General features: G+C 35.3%; 1 protein-coding gene across 3 annotated transcripts in view; it reads left to right on the forward strand.

Annotated features, from left to right (window-relative positions):
* LOC101889413 (solute carrier family 41 member 2) overlaps positions 1-24,542 on the forward strand; it is a 116,307-nt gene that overhangs the window by 6,161 nt on the left and 85,604 nt on the right. The window contains exons 1-2 of one of the 3 annotated variants that reach the window (XM_005182783.4): positions 745-929; positions 9,444-9,568. In XM_005182783.4, coding sequence (XP_005182840.1) covers positions 9,550-9,568 — 19 coding nt within the window. In that variant the 5' untranslated portion in view covers positions 745-929; positions 9,444-9,549. Of the gene's footprint in view, positions 1-744; positions 930-9,443; positions 9,569-21,144; positions 21,377-24,542 lie in introns of those variants that run through there. The other 2 variants (XM_011293934.3, XM_011293933.3) reach the window with 2 other exon arrangements.

The following is a 24,542-nucleotide window of genomic DNA, read 5'->3' on the forward strand; positions in this document are numbered from 1 at the left end:
ATTTGGTCCAAAGAGACCTAGGGTCTAAAACCGTTATTTCGATGATGTATGTTTTGGCAGTATCAAATGATATATACCCTCTCTAGCCATGTGCTGAGGGTATAATTACTGGATGTATATAACGTGATTGCTTTTCGTTAAAATGTGTAAATTTCTTTGCTAAGTCTCTTCATTTTTCCAAAGGGAAATTTTTCTACCTTGGAATTATTTTTCGAGATATTTTTCTACCTTGGAATTATTTCCTGGGTAATCAGAAAGGGCAAACATTCCTGGGAGATCCGCCTGCCACAATTTCTCCCAGTGTACAAATGACGAAGACTTGCACCAATTGTAACGACCTTGAACCGCAAAAAATCAACAAACTCCCTAATTATGTCAGATTATGCCAGACAGCCACGACAAACAAATAAAATCTTTCAGCTTCTGCCTTACCTTACTCGGTCTAGCGGGTCTGATTCTGCCAATGATGGCGTGCCCTGTACTGTGATTTATAGGCTACCCTTATCGCGGCGACAAATAAATTGCACACGATTTGTTTATTTTCGTTTGCTTTCGCATTTTATCGATATTCTCTGGTACTAACTACATAACAACAACGACAACAAAACTAAGACAGAAGAAAACATAAGACAAATGATGGGCAAAAAAAAAAACATAGTAGAAAGGAAGAAGAGACATGGGAACGCCACAACAAAATGTTAAAAGCTGTGCAGACGGCAGTTCTGTTAGTGCTTAAGTGCGAGCGAACACTCAAACACACATCTCCGGCTGTCTGTCGTCAATTAAAAAACGTGAATTTTGTTAAAACAAAGTGTTTAGTCTATTTGTTCGCCTGTCTGTCTGTCGGTCGGTAGTGCATTGATGGGTGAAAAAGTGTTAAATTTCTAAGCAGCCACAACCAGTCATTTGTCAAGGAGATAAGCAAAATTGTACGTAATAAAGGAAATGAATAGAGAAATTTAAACTACTTGTTATTGCAATGCAATAAAGAACAATAACAATAACAACAACAAGAATGAGATTGTAAATATTTTTCTGCAGAGAGAAGTGGTATTAATCATGTTCAATAGAAATTCCAAAAATAAAACGAAAACAATAACAACAAACCAAGCTCCATTGCTTTACATGGGGAAGTTGTTAAAGAGAGCGTGAGAGAGAGACTTAATGGGGAGACCAAAATAGAGTTGTTCATGATGAGTGAGTTGTTTACGGTACAGTGGGTGTTTTATTAATGGGTGCGTGTGTGTGTGCCTGTGTGCGCGCCAATGTATGGACGAATTGTAAAAAATAACAAACAGACTATTGTGAATGATTGGAAGTGCTAATAATATTATTAATGTTTTTTTTTTTTTAAATGAAACTATTGTCATTGTTTAATTTGATAACAAATTACTACACTGTAATTACAAATTAAAGGGCATTTGGGGGAAATGAAAAAAAAAAACTTATTAGAATCAGACACATGTGCATGCCACTCTCTCTCTCTTTCTTTACTCTCTTTTAATATTCTCACTAGTGCTTTGAATAAACCTTACAGTACATTAGTTGTTGGTATGTTGACCATTCATAAATACAAATCGTATTTTTTTTTTTAAAAGCTGTACAAAATTGACCAGGCACTGTTGAAAAAATAATTTAGTAAAATCCCGAAATAAAAAAATAAAGGCCATGTATTTAATGTGTCACAAAATCTTTTAGGTAGCTAGCTATTGACTTGGTAACAATCATTTGTGGTCCCAGAATTCTTTCGTCACTTACAGCAACATAGGTACAGCGCTGATCATAGAATTAGCATGCCTCTTTAGGGTATTTAAAATCACTCTATAGGTATATTAATTGTTATACCCTCCGCCATATATAGTATGGAGGGTATAGTAAGTTCGTCATTCCGTTCATAACTCATCGAAACAATAATTTTAGACCTAACAAAGTATATATATTCTTGATCAGCGCAAAATTCTAAGACGATTTAGCCATGTCCGTTCGTCATTCTGTCCGTCTGTTGTAATCGCGCTGGTGTCAAAATGAATAAAGATAGGAAGGAAGAAATTTTGCACAGATCAGTCTTTTGTGTGCAGGCAGGTCAAGTTCGAAGATGTTCTATATCGGTCCACGATATCGTATAGCCCCCATATAATGTTACCCCCCCCATTTTCTATTATGATTGCAGCCAAATTGTTCAATGAAATTGTCGGAAAATCCAAAAAAGTTACTTCTGAGTACTTTAGCCCCTGAATAGTATTGTCTATATAGGCCCACGATATCCTATAGTCCCCATATAACGGTCCGTCCCTATATTCGGGGCTTTGATGATTTTGGCAACATTTTTCTATGAAATGGTCTAAAAATCCATATTAGAAGTTCTTTCTAAGCACTTTACTTCCTGGAAGAGAAATGTCTACATAGGTCCAAGATGTCGTATAGTCTACAAACAACAGTACCCCCCGGTATTCCATATTTTGACGATTTTAGGGACCTAATTGTTTCAAATTTCGTATTTAGAATTCGTAATGGGTACTACAGCCTATGACAGAAAATTGTTTATGCAGGTCCAGGTCTTTGTATAGCCCCATATATCAATACTTTCCTATATTAGGTACTTCGACGATTTTAGGTACAATATTATCAGCATACGATTCTATGTCGATTTAGACATGTCCGCCTGTCTGTTTGTGGCAAACCACTTTAACTTCAGAACGAAAAATATGTAGGTCAACAAATTTCGCTCTGATGTTTTCTATGTCTGCAGAACTTTTAGTATTGGTAGGTCCACGTTTTGGCCAAGTAGGTTTTGGTATAGCGCCCGTATAACTGTGCCGTCAGATTTATGGTATTTTGGTTGTTATAGTCCAAACTTCCAACCAAATTTGCTGTTAATTCACGGTTTGTGTTCCCACCATGTAGGCCACATCCTTAATAGAACTGAACACTACCTCCTAAGTCAGAAACTTGTTCATAGAGGTTCACATTGCACCTCCCGATACTCGGTATTTTAAGGATTTTAGCGTCATTATACCCTCAACCATATGGCTTGAAAGAAATTCCTTTGATTCTAGATCTCTTTGGACCAAATCCGTTTCAGGACATTTGGAATCGATTTAGAGATGTCCGTCCGTCTGTCGCACGATAACTCTCGAAGAGAGTATCCGAAACTTGGTACATCGTAATATTATCAGACTTAGATGGAGTTCGGAGATGAGCAATATCGCTCCACTCCTTCTGGTATTTCGAAAATTTCCAAAAACAAAAAAATATTCTACTACGCAGAAAGGGAAAGGATAATCAAATTTTGCTCCAACTTTGCAAATTCTAATATTTCAATCATCAGTGCTAGGTCAGGTACACACCATCAAGTACCTCCACCACAAGCGGTTAAGAATTTGAATAATTATAACTCTTATAAAATATGATGTAAGAGCCTGATTATCTTCAAATTACACGCATAAAAACATTTTTCATAACCCATGGTCTGGTGTAAAGATGAGATAAATCGGTCCACACCTTCTGGTGCCTGCCCCACAAAGGGTCAAAATTTTGAATATCCATGAAGCTCATAAAACCCGAAATTAACATCCGATTCCGTTCAAGATCTGTTATAAAGACGGTAGATATCGTACAATTTCTTCTGGTGCCTGCTCCACACAGGGTTCAAGATTTCAAAACGCTAAAAAATACGAAATAAGCACCCAACTCTTTTCATTTTTCACAGACACATTTTTGCTAACACAAGATCTGTTGTGAAAATTATTATATCTGTGAACCCCTTCTGGTACCTCACCCACAAAGTGTCACAATTTTCAATACTTTTATCTGCCATAACTTGCCAAACAAGTCAGCGATTCTTTACAACCTGCTATATCTAAATATTTCTCTCAAAGTTTTTAAGATTTTTCACATCCTTGATCATATTATTGGGTTGTGCTCTTTTTATGATCACCCCTGTGCTTATGGGTTTAACATATACATTTTTGTTTAAAATAGACGTGCATAAGTACACATATCATGATAAGGTTGTGCGTTGTATGAACGAACGGACACTACTTGTAATTGAGTGACATCAGGTGGTAACAGCAAATCTGGGCGGCCAAGTAAACATGAATGAGAATGGTCAAGGCGAATTGTATATATAACTATACCCTACACTAGGAAATAGAAATTAAAATTGAATAAATTGCAGAAGATGGCACAGGGTAGACATAGAATTAAGAAGAAGAATGTATTCCATCTTTAGAAGACCTCTAGAATGGTTCCATCCAGAGAAGACTTTGAAGTATTCCTTTCTATTTTCTAGAAGAACTCATATCCCAAAACCACCCAAGAACCCCTCCACCATTTCGAAGGAACTTAAATTTTTCAAAAAAAAAAAAAAAAAAAAAAAAAACAACGTAGAAAAATACTCTCAAATGATAACCCTTATAGGGGGTTGTAGTACCCATTACGAACATCAACTACGAAACTTTAAACAAGACGAACTTTGAAATAAATTAAATACGAACTTTTAAATATTTCCGGTAAAATATATCGCTAAATTCATCAAAATTGGTAGGTATCATATTGGTAGGTACCTTTATATGGGGTCTATACAAAAAACGTGGACCGACATGGTCCATTTACGAAATTAATCTGCGAAATGCACATTGCAAAATGCATATTTTTATATGTTGACACAACACTTTTGATTAAATTATATTTTTCCGATGGAAATAGGACTCGCTGTGATCGAAAAAGTACTTCTGTACTTTACTCATATATTTCACACCTTCAATTTCGCCCATGTATCACATGATGTGTACAACTTCAACATATGGAAAATTTGATAGCACATGTGTAAAAGCCTTATCCGTCTGTTAGAGCTTAAAAAAAAAACAAAAGCACGTCAAATTTTTTCACCAATGTAGGTTACACAAAGTGCGAAAAAACCCCATTCGCGTTGCCATCTTCACAAATTATTTTTCATCAATTATTCGTGATTGGAAGAATTCGACAACTTTCGATTACCGTATTATGTATAGATCCCGACTATATTTTAAAATTTCCAAAACCTCCGCCCATGTTACGGCAATACAAAATGTTAGGCTATAAAATAAACTTAACACAAATTTTAATTGCTTATAATTTTTTTGAAAAACCTGCAAATAAATCAAAAACTAATTTCATTTAAATTTTTAATTTACTGTCACTCTATGTCAAGTGATAGTTGAAAAAAGTTACTTAAAACGGAATCAGATAGAAACGAATAGAACAGAATACGTGATGTTGAGTGGATTTCCCCTAAAGTCAGGCTCAATTTTCGTAAATGATTACGAGGCGAACAACAGCAGCAGATACAATAAGACAAGCACATGTGCAGTTCAGCTGAGTTTTGGGGATTTACAAAACTATACAATTTATTACTACTAAAATTAAAAAAAAAAACATTTTCAAATGCAACAACTTTTATATTTGAAAGAATGACATATAAACATATGATAATAGTTCTATTGTCAGTCAAATCATGAATGAGAGTTCCGTACGAGTTTTTTCTCTCTCTCTATTCCTTGTTTTGCTATTATAAATAAAAATTCCTATCGGAAAATGATAGGAGAAAAAGTAGTTATCTCGATTGCTTTGAAAAAAATGTATTTTCCTCCAGAACTTGCTCACTTGCTAATCTAAAGAGATCTGACAAGAAAACTGGAATATTTCTAGCAAAAATCAAATGTCATATATACCAGCCAGCAATTTAATTGTTTTTTTATATCATAACTATATGCTATATTTCAAATTGGTATATTTTAATTACAGGAGGTTTTTATAATTATTTTTGCATATTATTTCAATAATTGGCTTAAAAAGGCGATTAAGAAACTTTGTTGGAATTTCCCATTCACAAGCATATTTTCAATTTCCTATGTTTCCCCACAGACTTATCAACATCCAAAAACGTTATTCGATTTCTAATATTTAAATTTAGTTCATTTTAATTGCTTAATTTTAATAAAAAACAAAACACTTGAAATTTGCACAACAAATAGATTAAACAAGGTACGAAAAAGACCAATTAGCGTTGCCATCTTTGCGAATTATTTCTCCTCCATTATTATTCATGTTTGGGTGAATTGGAACAAGTTAAAAAGTATTAGTCGCCTTGGCCGACAGATGTATACCCTCAACCAATGCTCTATTATTTAAATATATTTTGAATTCTGTTATGATTATTCAAATTGTTGACCATCTATGGAGTAAGTTCCAATGGAATGGCCTAATATTGTCAATTACCTTGTCGGACCAAAATAAATATGATAGAAATATTGTGATGTGCCAGGTTTGGACTATTTCCTTTACTATGATATGAGATATGTGATAATTTTTAGAAAATGTGCCCGAGGTACCAGATATAGTGGACCGCAATATTCCATTTTCATACTTCATCTAATACAGATAAACATATTGGTATGGCCAAAATCATGAGAAAATCGAACATTTTTATCCAATTTATGGGAAATCATAAATTCCACATTCATTTCAGGATTCTGGCTGAGGGGGCATATATTTAGATATAGCAAGTTGTATAGAATCGCTGAGTCGTTTCGCTATTTATGACAGACAAAAGTATTGAAAATTGTGACTCTTTGTGGGTAAGGTATCAGAAGGGGTTGGCAGATATTGTGTTAGCAAAAATGTTTTTATGTATGAAATTTGAAGAGTGTTGAGCGCTTATTTCTCTTTCTTTGAGCGTTTTGTTTTTTTAAAATCTGGAACCATATGTGGGGTAGGTACAAAAAAATGGTCCGATCTCTACCATCTTTATAACAGATCTTGTTATGTTATTTTCGCTTTATATGGATATTCAACATTTTGAGTCTTTGTGGAGGAGGTACCAGAAGGAACGGACCGATATATCCCATCTTCATAACATATCTTTGGTTAGTGCAAGTAATGGGTTGTGTGAAATATAAAGAGAACCTGATGCTTATTTCGGATTTTATAAACGTATTGGTTATTCAAAACGTTGACCGTTTGTGAAGGAGGTACCAAAAGGAATGATCCGATCTCCACCGTGATTGAAATATTCAGATGTGCCAAGTCTGAATGGAATCGAATGTTAATTTTGCGTTTTATGTGCTTAATGGATATTTAAAATTTGACCCTTTGTATGGGAGGTACCAGAAGGAGTGGTCCATCTTCATAGCAGATCATGGAGTGGGCTGATATTATTTAAGGAGAACTGGATGCTTATATGGGATTGCATGATCGTTTTGCTTATTGAAAATTTTAATCCTTTGTGGGGAAGGTACCAGAAGGAATGGTCCGATCTCCACCATCTTTATTATAAATATTGCGTTAATAGAAGTATTGAGATGTGTCAAATTTGAATGAAAATTTTTACCCTATGTGGGGGTGATACCAGGAGGGGTGGGCCGATATATTTCATCTTCACACCAAATCTTGGGTTAATAAAAATATTTATTTCACATCTTATAACAGTTAGAATTATTTAAAACTTTGGCCCTTTGTGGAGGAGGTACACGAAGGAGTGGACCGATATATTCCATCTTAAAACCAGACCTTGTTTTAAAAAAAATGTTGTGGTGTATGTAATTTGAAGTTATTCGGACTTTTTTATAAGATATATATTTTTTCAAAATGTTGACCTTTTTTAGGGGAGTTACTTTATGGAGTGGGCTGATATTGTCCATTGTCGCACCTGAAGTAGCACTAATACAAATAGTAGCATTTGCAAAGTTGGAGCCAAATCGAATTATGCTTTCTTTTTCTGTGCGGTAAATTATTCTCTTTGAAAATATTGAAATTTTGTGGTGGAGGTACCAAAAGGAATGGACCGATATTGCCCATCTCCGAACTCGATCAAAGTTTGACAATAATATTACGATGTACTAAGTTTGGATCAAATCGGATACTCCCTTCGAAAGTTATCGCTTAGATCGACTCTAAATGCCCTGTAACGGATTTGGTCCGAAGAAGCCTAGTGTCTAAAGCCATTACTTCGATGAGGCAATTTTTGGGCGGTATCAAATGATATATAGTCTCTGTAGCCATATTTTTGATGGTCTTAGCCAAAATTTTCAGTGGATTTGTATGGAATCTGATATGGGAAATTCTTAATCGGTACTTATTACTCTGAGAAAAAGTTGTGTAGATAGGGCTACCCCCAAATATTCGATATTTTAAAGATTTTATCAAATTATTTTATGGAATTGTCTTCCTCTAGCCTATAATTTTCTATATATGTCCAGGAGTTACCTCATCCCTATATAATGTTACACCCTCTATATTTCATTTTTGATGAATTTAGACAGATTTTTCAATGGACTTCCTTCCTAATAATTGGCCGCATATTAGTATTTTGATGGATATTTTGCAACATTTTACGGTAGTCTTAATAAACAATATTCATCTTGCAATTTGCCATTTTAGTTGGGTATCCAACGAAAAATATACAGAAAATATAAAAAATGTATTTATTTTCTCTGATGGTGGATAGTATCGGTCCCCGAACTTACCTGTTTTTTTATATTGTATTGTTTTATTTTCTTCCCTATGTCTTTCTTTTTGTACCAGTATTAGCTTTACAGTACACATTGTGATGTCATTTATTGTTTTCTCTTACTCACTCGTATTTATAATTACGGTCCCCTTTGTTGTTTACATACATTCGTTTGTTTGTGTAGACGAATGAGCGTGGTCGTCAATTCGTTGGAATATTACAGAACATCCTGTATTGGGATTCCCGAAACTTCCATGAATATATGGGGACATATAAATACGAGTGTGTAGGACGACATTCAGTCAATTCAGTATTGAATGGAGACTTGTAATAGACGATAAGTAAAGAGATAAAGTAAAGCTGTGTACTAAATGAAGTAAAGAGCATATGTAGGGGTCGGAAGTATTCATCTTCCTCTAATACTGATAAAAAATATTGGAGGATGCACAAGAAGGAATGAACCTACATATTCCATCTTCACACCAGATCTTGTGTGAATTAACATATTGAGATGTGGGAAATTTTAAGACGATCGGTTATAATTATTCCAATTTTTGACCCTTTGTGGAGAAGTTATGGAGTGGATCGATATTGTCCATTTTCTACAAAAGCTAGCACAAAAACGAATAATCCTTTCTATTTCTATGAGTAAAATGTAGCCATATGGCTGAGGATATAATTAGCTTAAAAATTATTTTTTAGAAACCATTGTTGAAAATTACTCATGACGGAGAATAAGAGACATCAACACTAGCGTGCATAATTGCTCTTTTAAAGGTCTTCTCTCTGCAGAATATTTGTAAATTAACTTTTATTTGGATCACATCTCTTGAATGCCTTCTATTAGCAGAAGATCTTTCCCATTTCATTTTTAATTTAAATTTTTTTTATATTTTTATTTTTAAATTAAAATTTTACACATATTTTGTTTTTATTTATTTTTTGTTCTTTACAGCTGCAAATAGTGCCTGAAAAGCAAAAAAGAGTTCTTCCCTTTTTGTTTGCTTTAGTGTGAAAAAGTAAAAATAAAATAGTTGCTTGATTTGTTTTGTAGCGCCAACATGAGAAGACGACAAATCCGTAAGCCTTTTTAAGCATTTTTTTATTTTATTATTTATTTGTTTATATTTTTTATTTAATTGTATTTTATATGCTGCTTTGCATTTTTTGTTAATCATCATGTTTAACATCCATAGTTTTAAAAAACAGTAATTTTGAACTCACATCCCCACAAAAAATAGCTTCATCAGAGCCTAAAATCAAATCATTTTTATTCATTGCACATTTCATAACTCGACAAGCCGCATTTTCTTCATCATCATCATGACACGGACCTTGACCAAAAGTACGTTAAAATAAGTCTGACTATATACAACATATCATAAAAGTACTGTGGTTGGTCAAATATAATTTCGCTATTCCGAAACATGGACCTATGTTGAAATATATTCGTGAAGATAAATTGTAAATTTGTATTAGCAAAGACATCAACCACTTGCAATTTGTGTTGGTGCACAAAGGGTTAATTGAATAATAAACTTTTACAATTTTAATGATTTTTATCTAATTGTTGATACATTTACGTCTCATAACAAAATTACTTAAATACAAATGGTTCTCCTAAATTTGTTTTTACAAAAAAAAAAAAAAAAAAAAAAAAACACATAATTTTCAGAAATGAATAATCAAAACAGGGTTGGCGGTACGGAAACTGCACGGGAAATTCCGAATTGCATAAAAATTATGAAATGCAAGCTCTCTATAGGGTGGACCTATATTAATACATTTTTGTAAATAACATTCCTCAATAAAAAGAACTCAAACTAAAGGGAAACTAAAAGGCAAACCACCCCACCCAAAAATTTAAATCGGAGTTACCCTTACAAGGAGATTTTTCCAAAAAGGCTCATTTTCCTCAGCAACTATTGTGCATTCAATCCAAAGATCTCTATTAAAATCCGAAGTTCTATCCTAAATATTGGGAAATAGAGAATAGAAACAGAGTGAGATAAAAAACTGCATAATTTTTACATTTTTCTTAAATTTTAATTAATGAATGAAAAAAATGTCGGAAATAGCATTAAATTTTAGAATAAGTTTAGATTTTTTTTCGAATTGGTCATCTTTGGCGCGAATTATGGCCTTCAAACGGCCAATGAAACCGTCACACACTGCCCTAATGTTGCTCTGCAGCATTTTGGCCCATTCCCGGCGAAGCGCTTGCTTGAGGTGATCGACACTTTGGTATTTTTTAGTGCCAACCTAGCTTTCCAAAGTACTCCAGACACAATAGTCCAACGGATTCGTATCCGGAGGTTTTGGTGGTCAATGTGCGCTGGAAATTAAGCGAGGAATCTCATTTTGTCATAATTGTGCTGAGTGCGATGGTGCTGAGTCCTATTGGAATGTCCAAGGTCTGCGGCCAAAATGTTTGCGTGACCAAGCCTTTAATATAGCCACCAGAATATTTTCGCGATAATATTCGCCATTTATTCTGATGCCACGGTCGATTAATACAAGCGGAGAGCGACCATCGGTTGTTATGGCGGCCCACACCATCACCATTGCCGGCGCTTGAGTTCTGGTGGCCAACCGAAGGTGCCCATTTTCAGCTGACCTCTTTGGCAAGTAAACATGATCATTTTTTTGTTTACAAACTGCTAGACAACGAATGTTTTCTCATCGAAGAAAACCAAATTCGGCAGTGCAGTTCGTCTTTTTGGGCCAAGCGAAGCAACTCTTTGGCTCTTTTGAGTCAATTTTCTTTCGGTTGCGGTGTATATTCTTGCACTTTTTGGAACTTCAATGGCTTTACCACCCCGAGCTCATTTTTCAATCTTTGCCGAATAGAATATTGCGATATGTTTAGCTCACAAGCCATTTTTCGGCCACTGCGACGCGGGTTTCGATCTAGTCACTTCTTTATTTTTCGAACCATTTCCGCTGATGTTGCTGTTTTCTTCGTCCGTCCACTTCATTGACGTCTGGCTACGCTACCAATATCACGGTAAGGAGCGGTGGTATGCGAGACACAAAAGATTTATTCTCATTTAAATGCTGGAGTGCTCTAACGATAGCCACTTGTGGTTTTCCAGCCAAATATAAAGAAATTCCACTATCGCGCTTGAACTCCGACATCACGAATAACTTTGTTTTGGTAAATTTCTCACCAAAATGCATTTGTACGCTTGTAAACATTATAATGAGCCTTCCCTGGAATAATTCTAACAGCTGTCGGACAAGTGGCTTAGAAATGACAGCAGTCTGAAGTTGGTTGCAGTTTTTTCATCTCACCCTGTATGTATATAAGTATGTGAGTATGTATGGGTGTAATAGAAGTTTTCGTGTTATAGGGGAACTATAGCCATTGGTTGGAGATTTTCTTCATCCAAGATGTGTTATAAATTAAAATAGATTACTTGAAGTCTTTTAATGGTCTCTATACACATATCAGAGAAGGGAATATGTTATCTATGCACTAACATTTCAGAAATTAAATTACAGAAAATTCAGAGATGGGTGCTTATTTGAAATAAATTTACCTTCTTGATTTTACCATAAGCCCTGCTTTACCATAAAGTAGTAGGACATTTAAAATTCATATTTAACTTGTAAATTACATAACATAAGCGATTTTACAATAGTAAAAACAAAATAAAAAAACGCATCCAATTAAAATTCCAAAAACACCAGCAAATAATTTTCAAGAACACCCGCCTCAACATTATTGCGAACCAAAAAAAAAGAAAAATCCCCGCACTTGACCGAAAAAATAAATAAATAAAACTTAAAACAACGATAGTCTAAACATGACGTGTTTTAGCAAAGTTCAGTCATTGCGTGTAACAATTATTGGCCTTCTTCCAATTGCCATTAGTAATTTACATTGTTGTTACAACAACAATAAAAACAACAACAATGCCAAAATATATTCACATAAAATACCTCCTCATAAATAATTATAGATATGTGGCGTTTATTATTGGCAATTATCAAAAAGAGATTTCATTACACGATGGGTAACCCCACCTTCGCACATCTCCTCCCACCACCGGGAACCACCCAGTGATGTTAATGACAGCAGTACTTACCATTGTTATGTGATGGTGTTTTCCACCTCCCATAAACAATGGGTTGTACTTTAGTGCTCTAGCATTTAATAAGAAAATGCTTGGGGTGATTAACACGGATGGGAGGTATGTTATCGGAATTTTGTTTGAAAATAAAGCTTCGATCGCAACATTGAGTGACACTAGTTTGTGCTTAGTAAATTTCACGTTAAACAATTAATGTGACACGCTTCTGGCCAATTCGGTAATAAATTCCTTATCAAAACAAAGCAGTTTATTCCCAGCAAACATTTGGAGAGCAATTGTGCTACTCTCAGAAATATGCAATGAAAATGTTCATCACCTTTCAAACACTCACAAACATGAACGTGTTATGAGAATGAGTCACAAACAGCCAGTTCAATCATGAGAGCATTACTCTCGCGTAAAACATTTTTCTCGAGAGATTATTCTTCCAATCATTAATAATTGAGAGAAAACAGATTTGCAAATATGGCAACGCTAATGGGTCTTTTGTAGAAAAAAAAAAAGTAAAAAAACATTAAGTTCGGCCGGGCCTAACTTTTAATACCCTCCACCTTAGGGTAAAGGAAACATTAGAGCCCATTGTGACCCACAATACCAATTTTTGACATATACGTGGGGAAATATGGCAAAAATCATCAAAATATCGAATATCGGGAGGTACCGCTATATGGGGGCTATACCAAAACGTGGACTTATAAATACAATGTTTCGCCACAAGAACTAGAACCCATTAGAATACACAAATACTAAATTTTTGGACAAATCCGCGAAAAAAAAAGTGGCAAAAATCATCAAAATATCGAATATCTGGAGGTATCGTTATATGGGATCTATACCAAAATGTGGACCTATACATACAATGTTTCGCCACACGGACAAGGACCCATTATGACCAACAAATACCAATTTTTAGGTAAATCGGTGAAAAAATGTGACAATAACCATCAAAATACTGAATATCGGGAGGTATCATTATATAGGGGCTATACCATATCGTGGACCTATACATACAATGTTTCGCCACACGATCTAGAACCCATTATGACCAATAAATACCAATTTTTAGACAAATCCGTGAAAAAATGTGGCAAAAATCATCAAAATACCAAAAATCGGGATGTATCGTTATATGGCGGCTATACCAAATCGTGGACCTATACATACAATATTTCACCACATGAACTAGGACCCGTTTTGACCTACAAATACCAATTTTCAGACAAATCCGTTAAAAACTGAGGCAAAAATCATGAAAAATAACGAATATCGGAAGGTACCGTTATATGGCGGCTATACCAAATCGTGGACCGATATATCTCATTTTCAACACCAACCATTCTAGACCCAATACAAATTGTTCTGCTTAATATTGACGCTCTACGTCAAATAATGTGGGCTGTATCGTGATTTCAACAGACAGACGGACAGACGGACATCGTTAAATCGACTTAGAATGTTATACTTTACGAATCTTTAGGGATGTTACAAACGGAATCACAAAGTTAATATACCCTTCTTTCCAAGGTGGAGGATATAATATATACTTTGAAATGATTCGGTTTTTTATTTTGTGGTTAAGGGGAAAGAACACTAACGAATGCATGGATGGCACCAATACAAAAATAACATTGACTTGGCCCTTAGAAGGTTACACTGGGCAACTTTTACAAGAAACTTTGAGGTTAATGGAAATTGAAAATTTCCAAGAATTCTCCTGACTCGCTTCAAGATTGGACCCAACACCGGATTGAAAGAAGAAGAAGGGTCTCCAATTTTTTGAATTAATCTTTTTTCGAAGTGATGTTTATAGGACAAACAACGTGACGAAAGAAACAAAGTGAAACATGTATAGATATACAAAAAATCAGCGCTGACTGATCTTCAATCAGCCCCTATTTTCGCTTCAGAGATCTACCCAACCCTTCTGATTTTCGGGTAGCAAAAAGGATTTGCGAGATATCATCATTTGGTCGAATATTCGAAATAGGACCTAATTTCCCTGCAGAAGCAGAGGGACTAGCAAATGAGCGTGATAATCTCCGTCAGTGAATTTACTGCAGAGTGGCACATTTTCACTCAGAAGCGGTACCTTCTTGCGAGAAGAACTGCTCGAAGAAACAGAGTTTTTACGGAGTCTACTCTTCAATATTTTGTTTTGTGCTGGAATCTGCTCGATTTTGAAAAAAAAAATTCTCCCACCCAAAAACGAGGAGAGCATATTCTCCTCATTCTTATATTCGGACGACATTGAAAAATTGATTTTGCTCATTTTTTTTTGCTCCCAGGAGAGCACTCGCTCGAATTCGAGTGAGTTTCACTTTTCGAACAAATTCGGGTGAGTTTTTCGGAAGCCTAATTTACAGTGGAAGCCAGACGGTGGTACAGGACAATGAGGGGAAAAAATGGCAAGACCATCTGAAGTTTTGCAACATTGGAAGCGATATGAGTGAGCTGTGGGATACGGTTACATCGCTCTCGAACTCTGAGAAAAAAGGTGATAGGTCCTATGTCACTTTTAATCGCCGTAACGGTGACAGACAATTTGTCGGGCAATATGGTGAATCTAAGATTACTATGTCGAATTAGATATCTTCCCGCCAAGGATACTACCACAGTTTACGATGGCTGATGTTGCAAATGTCATTCGAAACGCTAAGTCATCCAATGTTGGGCTTAGACGGAATCTCAATGGTAAGGTTGAAACAAGTAGAGTTGAGTACCTGAAAAAAGTTCTTAACCTGTCGCTAGCCAGTTACATCGTTCCCTGGAGGCCTAGAGATGATGTGGGTGATTCCGCTACTGAAGCTAGGCAAGGGTGACAGCAAATTTCGCTTTTGTCGCTAGTAGCAAAGAATCTTGAAGGTTTGCTCCCCTTGTAGCATCAGAGGAATCTATTAAGTTGTTCTACAGCAGGATTACACACACTATCCACACATATCAGTTGAGGATTTAACCAGAACAAGCCATGTCATTGAACAGTGTTGGCAGCCCTTGACCTATCAAAAGCATTTGATACAGTCTACCACGTCTCACTGTTGGAGGATGCAGAGAGAACTACCATCTGAATGAGTTTGAAACGTTAGAAATCACGCGGCGTTCACGCGTGGAATTCGGGAAAAAAAGGTCCAGAACGCATAGAGTGAAACAGAGAATTCCCCGAGGTGTGGTAATACTTCGGAAACTATTTGACCTTTACAGAAAATTGGATGATCTCTTCTTGTCCTATGCGGCAATTTTTTTTCTGTAAAATTATTGACCTTTTGTGGTGGAGGTGCCAGAAGAAGTGGACCGCACTCTCGATCTAAGTTTCTCGATTTTAAGTTTCTCCGCACTCGATCTATGTTTCATAATAACATTTCGAGAGTTATCGTGCGCACTAGCCGGACAGACGGTCGGAAGAATCTACTCCAAATGTCCTGAAACGGATTTGGTCCAAGAAGACATTTGATCGTTATTTTGATTAGGCATGGGAACAATTCTAGATTTTTTATTCCGGATATTCCGGAAAATGTTTTTTCTTCAGGGATGGACCCGGATATTTATTGTTCAGGTTAATGACTTGGGTTAGTGCAGGGCCTGATGTGGATAATTTCATTTGAAATCTAATCTATCCAATTTAATCCGATTTTTTGGACCCGGATTTTTAAAAAATCCCCAATATTTCGAAAAAGATCCAATTTTCCGATTCCACGAAATATATGGCAAATTATAGTTGGAGCTGTCACCTTTCCAAAATATTACAATACGTGCTTTTATTTTTACTGAATCCAAAGATAAAAGTCTTCTATACACAGAGAAGAAAACCTCAAGCCCACTACTTAAAAAAACATCTAATTTAGAAAAAAGTTTGGTTCGACTGCGTTTGACATACCTGCAACACGGACATCAGGTCTATTGTACGGATAAGGGGATCCGTCTCCCATGAAAAAAAAATTTTTCTCCCCGAATGGTACAAAAACTTACCCCTGAAAATTTTTTCCAAAAAAAAAAAAAAAAAAAAAAATAAAAATCTGAGAATTTTTGCTAAACTAAAGTTGAGCAGACTTTTCTTTGTTGCCCAGTGTAATTCTCGCCGTCCATGCATTGCTAATTCAACATCATCTACACGCTGTGTTTGTTGTTGTTGTTGCTGTCACTTGTGTTGGTCTGAATAAAGCGACGAACACTCAGTTGAAAAACATTCACCCTGTCCCAGGTGATTGAAATGTTAGAAGAAATTGAACCCGAATTTGAATGCAAAAACAAAAAAAAAAATTGAGATTCCCATCATTATGCAAATATTTTTTTTGCTTTTTTCGATACCGACATACATACATCTCAATATATTATTGAATCGAATTTTTTTTTTCAAACAACGATTGTATACATCTTCTCGAATGGCAATGCATTTATCTGGAGCAGTTTTGATTTTAAGATGAACCAAAAAAAAAAAACGCCAAAGCAAAATTCATTGATTCGCTTGATCTCCGTTTGATTGGGCGCTGTTTCAACGACATTCGATGAATAATTCGAAATAATCAAATCTAATTTAGTATTTTAATTGGAAATGTGCAGATGAAGAGTGTGTGTTTTGTTTTTAAAACGTGTGTTTCTCAGTGATGTGTGTTTTTTATTAAAAAAAAAATATTAAAAAAAAACAGAGAACGCAAACTATGAATGCGTAACAAGCCAGCCAGCCAACGACTCTTTCAACTGAAAACTTCTGTGTGTTCCGTTTTTTTAATCGCAAAGTCCACTAATGTTCTTTAGTTTTGTTTTTTTTTTTTTTTTGTTTTCACTTCTTCTTTCTTTCTAAGCTAATCGGTTTTGGTGTTCCTTATGTGAGTCGGAGAGTTAAATGAGTTCAGCAGAAGAAGAAGAAGAGGAAGCTCATAAACTCATTAAGTAGTGGTGGACAAATTTGGAGTTACAAAAAAAAAAATAAAAAATAAATGAATAAACAAATATAAATAAAAAAATTAATTAATTAATATGTTGTGGCTTTCAAAGAGCATGGTTAAGTTGGTCACAAGTGAGAAAGAATTCGTTCCTTTATATTAATTTTGAATGACGTTTTTGCGAGATTTACCTGTAGAAGTGGACCTATAAATCATAAATCTTCGGAGATATTTTGATTTTGGATTAAAAATTGCCTCAACCTTAGTTTAGAAAACTCTTCGATATTTTTTTTTAATTTTTGAAGCGGTAGTTATTGGCACCTTGATTCCGGAAATGATATTTATACCCTACACCACAAGGTGGTCAGAGTATTATGTCGTTGTGCATTTGTTTGTAAATGGCAAAAGGAAACGAGATAGACCCATAGTTCCTTTTGATGATCTGCATAGAATCACATTCTGAGACGATTTATACATGTCCGTCTGTCCGTCCGTCTGTCGATGTATTTTTGTAAACAAAGTACAGTTCGCATTTATTGCCCGATCCGGATGAAATTTTGCACAGATAATTTGTTTGGCCCAAGGACGAACCCTATTGAAATTGGAGATAATCGGTAAAAATTTAGATATAGCTCCCACATATATATCTTCGTCCGATTTGCCTTTTATTGTGCACCAAACGTTTAATATCAGTCCGAATAGTATGGAATTTTGCACATACGATCAGATTGGACCTAAAAATAAGTATGCCAAATTTGATCGAAATCGATTCAGATATAGCTATAGCTCCAATATATATTGTTCATCCGATTTGTTATTTTAGTCCTCCGCAGCCGTAATATGCACTCTGTGACAACAATATTTGGGGAAATATATGAAATACAACTCAGAAATACATTTGCTACATTTTATCGAGATCGGTTCAGATTTGGATATAGCTCCCATATACAACTTCGTCCGATTTACCTTTTATTGTGCACCAAATGTCTAATATTTGTCCAAATGGGATGGAATTTGGCACCTACGGCCGAATTGAGTCCAGAAGCTAGTATGTCAAATTTGGTGAAGATCGGTTCAGATATAGCTATAGATCCCATATATATTGTTCATCCGATTTGTTGTATTTGTTACCCACAGCCGTAATATGCACTCCGTAACAACGATATTCAGGGAAATATATCAAGTACAGCTCAGAAATATCTTTGTCAAATTTTATCAAGATCGGTTCAGATTTGGATATAGCTCCCATATATATCAAATGGGCAATACAAGTCCGAATTTATTTAGTCTTTTGAACTTTAAATTATAACTAAAATCTTAGCGTGTATGATGGAATTCTCCCATAAAAACTTTTAATTGTTATGCGGAGCTCTACTAAATTAGCAAAGTGGTATAGGGTATCATAAAGTCGGCCCCGCCCGACTTCAAGACATTCTTTACTGTTTTTTTTGGATTTTTTTTCAACCCGTAAATAATTTTTTTTTGGGACGGACCCGGAAATTTTCCCGAATACCCCGGATCCATGATCCGGGTTAGACCTGGATCTACAAAACCGTTTTAAACAAAATATATATCATTTGAAAGCTAATAAAAATACCGGCTTAAACTGACTTTTAAGGGTTATACTCGGATTGACTTGAAATTTTTGTCACATGTAGGTATCTTCAACCTGATTGCGGCCAAGTAATTTTTTTGTGGGGGGAAACCCGGTTACCCGGTTATTCGACCCGTAAGTTCGGACACAAAATTCGGTTTTTATCCGGTTCTACAAAATTGGTATAGACAAAAAATCAGTTCTGTTGAAAGCTTATGGAAATACCTATTCAAAAAAAATGGTCATATGGTGAACCGGTGCCGGAGTAATACAAAAAACAGGTATTTGGGTGCCGGAACTTTTTGAAAAACCCATAAAAAATCGACAATGGAGCCAATATGGGGTATTTAAATCTATATCATACATTATAGACTACACTCTTAAATTATTAAATAAAAATCATGAAATTGAGATTTTCTCCACAAATATGGATCTAACTTTTCCGAGTTCCGAATATATTCACCCTAAGGATGAAGTCCGGTTACTTACAAAAGTATAAAAATGTTTTAGACTTTTGAAGAATTTAAAGAAAAAACAAAAAAACAATAATATTATATATCTATATTTTCATATCGGTTTTGTAGATCTGGGTCTTGGACTCAAATTTTTGGGATTTTATAAGATTTGGTCCAAAAAACTATGATTTAAATATAACTTCAGAATCGTTTTTAATGAACCCACCATCTGACCGCTAGCTTTCGAATGATACCTATATTGTTTAGTTGCCCTTGGACTAATCCTAACCCCAGGACCCGAACTCGAGTCAAATATTCTGGTCCGTTCCCTAAGAAAAAAAAATACTTTCCCGGATCTGGGTACAAAGACCTACGCGTGGAAAATGTCAACTCGAACTCGAGTCAAATATTCTGGTCCGTTCCCTAAGAAAAAAAAATACTTTCCCGGATCTGGGTACAAAGACCTACCCCTGGAAAAATGTTAAAAAAAAAAAAAACAGTTAAAACTGTATCAGTCGACTTTTTTGTGGAGGTTCCGAAGAAGTGGGGCAATTTTGTCCATTTCGTATCTTGTTTTAAAAAAAGTTTAGATTTATGGAATTTTAAGAGAATCGATCACTTATTTCGCATTTTATGGGGGTCATAATTATCTGAAATTTTAACCCTTTGAGGGGGGGGGGGGGGCAGAAGGGATGGTCCGATATATTCTATCTGTACATCAGATTTGTTGTCGATGGAAATATTGGGATGTACCGAGTTTAAAAATAATTGGATGTTCGTTTCGCGTTTTATGAGAATCATGGTTATTCAAAATTGTGACTCCTTCGTGGGGGACGTACTTGATGGAGTGGGCCGATATGTCCCATCTTCACACCAGATCTTGTGTCAATAAAAATAATGAGATGTGTGAAATTTGAGGAGAATCGGAAGATTATTTCACATTTTATGAGCGTTTGGTTTATACAAGATTTTGACCCCCACGTGGGGGAGGTACCAGAAGGTGCGGCCCGATATATTCTATCTTCACATCAAATATTGTATTGATAGAAATATTAGGATGTGCCGAGTTTGAAAATAATCGGAAGTTTACTTCGCGTTTTATGAGTTCTATGGTTATTCCAAGTTTTGACCCTTTTGTGGGGGAGGTACAAGAAGGAATGAACCGATATGTCCCATCTTCACAACAGATCTTGATCAGATCAGATACCCATAGATCTTCTTCAAATGTCCTAAAACGGATTTGGTCCAAAGAGACCTAGGGTTTGTATTTTTGTAACTCAAAATTTTGTCCACCACTGTAATACACCCACCTTTAATCGGCCACCGGAGTATCGCCATGTAATGGCTTTCTCAGTTTCGCTTTTTCTTCTCGATTATTGGAGAATGAATTGAGGAAAAGAAAACAAAATAAAGTCATAACAATTTTTTGAAAAACACAAAACTAAAGGTACACCTCGCAATTGTGACGGCAACAACAGTAACGCGCTATAAACAAATAAAAAAAAAACGAACCACAACAATAAAATACATAATGTTTTAAAAAAGAATTTGCCCCCTTAAAAGAAGTGTTTTTCAAATGTTTTATTCGAAAGGCCATTAGCATTTTGGTTCCATTAAAAAAAAAAGAATTCTACTCGAAGTCATAGTCAGTCCGGCTGCTGTGTTTTATTCGCGAATCAAGTCACCTCAACTGAATGGTAAACAAAATGCTCCATGTGCTGCCAACAACCAAATGTCGCTAAAGTGAAACTCAAAAAAACAATTTATTAAAACAACAAACACACACACACACATTGCGAACATGAATACATTTTTCGGAATACGAATATCCCAGGGATATTCGAAATTACCGGACAATGAGGAAGGTAGGAGGAAAACCGATTTTAATCTAAGACCAATAATCTAATCTAAATTAAGTGTCTGGTGTTGGGTAAATGAAGAGAACATTCCATTGTTCTCTTAAATGTTAATTGTATTTGGCAAATCACTCTCTTTCTCTCATTTCATAACACACTCATGATCATTTAAATAAGTACATGTCCATATAAATTTCATAAACCAACATAGTCACATAAAGCATAGAGTCATTTTAAGAAGTTTTCGTAGTTTAATGCGAGAAAATATTGAATCAATTAATCTTTTTATACCCTACACCACAAGGTGGTCAGGGTATTATGTCTTTGTGCATTTATTTGTAACAGGCAAAAGGAAACGAGATAGACCCATAGTTCCTTTTGATGATCTGTGCATTGAATCACATTCTGAGTCGATTTATGCATGTCCGTCCGTCCGTCCGTCTACGTATTTTTGTAAACAAAGTACAGGTTGCTGTTACGAGTTTGACCGATCCAGATGAAATTTTGCACAAGTCATTTTTTTGACCCAAAAGACTAACCCTATTGAAATTGGAGATAATCGCTAAAAATTAGATATAGCTCCCATATATATCTTCGTCCGATTTGCCTTTTATTGTGCACCAAACGTGTAATATCAGTCCGAATAGTATGGAATTTTGCACGTACGATCAGATTGGACCTGAAAATAAGTATGCCAAATTTTATCGAGATCGGTTCGGATTTGGATATAGCTCCCATATATAACTTCGTCCGATTTACCTTTTATTGTACACCAACCGTCTAATATTTGCCCAAATTGGATGAAATTCGGCACTTACGACCGAATTGAGTCTAGAAGCTAGTATGCCAAATTTGGTGAAGATCCGTTCAGATGTAGCTATAGCTTCCATATATACTGTTTATCCGATTTGTTGAATTTGTTACCCACAGCCTTAATATGCACTCCGTGACAACAATATTTGGGAAAATCTATCAAATACAGCTCAGAAATATCTTTGCCAAATTTTATCGAGATCGGTTCCGATTTGGATATAGCTTCCATATATATTTTTAACCGATATCCGTGGTGTAGGGTATCATAAAGTCGGCCCCGCCCGTCTTTAAGACTTTCTTTACTGGTTTATTTTTACAAGTGTTCTTTCAAAAACGATGTCCGATAAGATAAAGGGAATATTTCTATCCTACTAGATTTATCAGCTACCTAAAAGTATGCTACAAAAATGAAAAAAAAAACAAAAATTATTATCAATCAGATTGAAATATACAATAATGTTTTAACAGCCTGTTCAGCAAACTTATTTTTTTTTTCCAATTGCAAGGTAAATGGCGGGCAAATAGAATTTTTGGTTTCCGTACGAAAATAAAAAAAGGGATTTTTCCATAGGCAGATTTTGGTTCACCTAACTCCAACACAAACAAAACAAAGTGCCAAAGTAGACCATCAAAAAATATCAATCGATTATTTTTGGGATGTGTGAAATTTGAAAAAAGAATCTGAATAGTCAAAATTTTGACCCCTTTATGGGGGAGGTCCTAAAAGGGTGGTTCGATTTACTCTATCTTTACATCAAAAACTGTGTTGATAGAAATATTGGGATGTGCCGAGTTTGAAAATAATCGGAAGATTGCTTTGCGTTTTATAAGCTTCATGGTTATTTAAAATTTTGAGTCCTTTGTGGGGCGTCTACTTGATGGAGTGAGCGAGCCAATATGTCTCACCTTTCTACCATGTCTTGTGTCAGTGAAAATATTGAGATGTGCGAAATTGATAGAGAATCGGATGCTTATTTTCCCATTTTATGAGCGTTTTATTTATTCATTCAAAATTTTAACCCTTTTGTAGGGGAGCTATCATAAGGAGTGGATCTGTATCTACCATTTCCACACCGGATCTTTTGCCAATAAAAATATTGAGGTGTATACAATTCGAAGAGAATCGACCACTTATTTCGTATTTTATGAGAGCCGTAATTATTACAAACAAAAAGAAGTGCCAGGGTAGACCATCAAAAAATAGCCCTCATTCATTCACAAAATTGAAACAAAGCAAAATATTGTGTTTGAAAATGGATATTTCACACAGAAGGTATGGTCCATTTAAACCGCTGGGCTGTGTCGATCCCAGCAGCTAGGCTTTTTCGCTGTTCTAAACTCTAGCCTGACCTGACCTGAGAGACTACAAAATCACAAAAATCTCTTGTTGGTCCATTTAAAGCCCTAAAGATTTCTATTCTGACCCTATGCCTGACTTAAAGAAAAATTTCGTGAGGTTTGCGTCATAATTGTAACCTGCAGCGTGATTATAAGTGACAAGTGAAAGTTCGGCTGGGCCGATCTTTGAATACCCTCCATCATTTGGAACGATTTTGGCAATTTTCAAAAAAAAAAAAATTAAATAAATGAATAAATAAATAAAAAAATAAAATCCGTTAAAAATTCTGTTAAAATCTTAAAAATGCCGAATGTAGCCGTTATATTAGGGCCTATAAGACGACGTAGACCTGCATAAGCAACTTTTGTCATATACTTAAATACTCAAATGCGAAACTTGAGTAAAAAAATTCGGTGAATAATGTCGCTAAAATCGCTCAAATACCGAAAATAGGAAGGTACCGATATATGAGGGCTATACGAAGACGTGGACCTGCATAGATAATTTTCTGTCATAGGCTGTAGTATCTATTACGAACTTTAAATACCAAATTTGAAACAATTCCGGTGAATAATGTAGCTAAAATCATCCAAATACCGAATATCGGGTGGTACTGTTATATGGGGGCTAGAACAAAACGTGGACCTACATAGCCCACTTTCAATACCAAAAGATCTGAAGACATAATACACATTTGAGTTAAATTTTATCAACCTACTTCATTTTGTTCGGAAGCTAGAGTGATTTCCACAGACGGACATCGCTAAATCGAAATAGAATGCTGATCAAGAATATATATACCTTGTGGGGTCTAAAATGTATATTTCGAAGTGTTACAAAGGGAATGACAAACTTAATATTTCCTCCATACTATGGTGGAGGGTATAAAAATGGACATACGGAGACACATAGCTAAATCGACCCAACTCGGCGAGATAGGAAGATAAATATGTAAAATCGTGGGTCTAGCACCAAGGTTTGTGGCATCATCTAGTCTTTGGCGGATTAGATTGATATTCCCGC

This window comes from Musca domestica, unplaced genomic scaffold (assembly GCF_030504385.1).
Source record: "Musca domestica strain aabys unplaced genomic scaffold, Musca_domestica.polishedcontigs.V.1.1 2, whole genome shotgun sequence".
Taxonomy (NCBI): Eukaryota; Metazoa; Arthropoda; class Insecta; order Diptera; family Muscidae; genus Musca; species Musca domestica.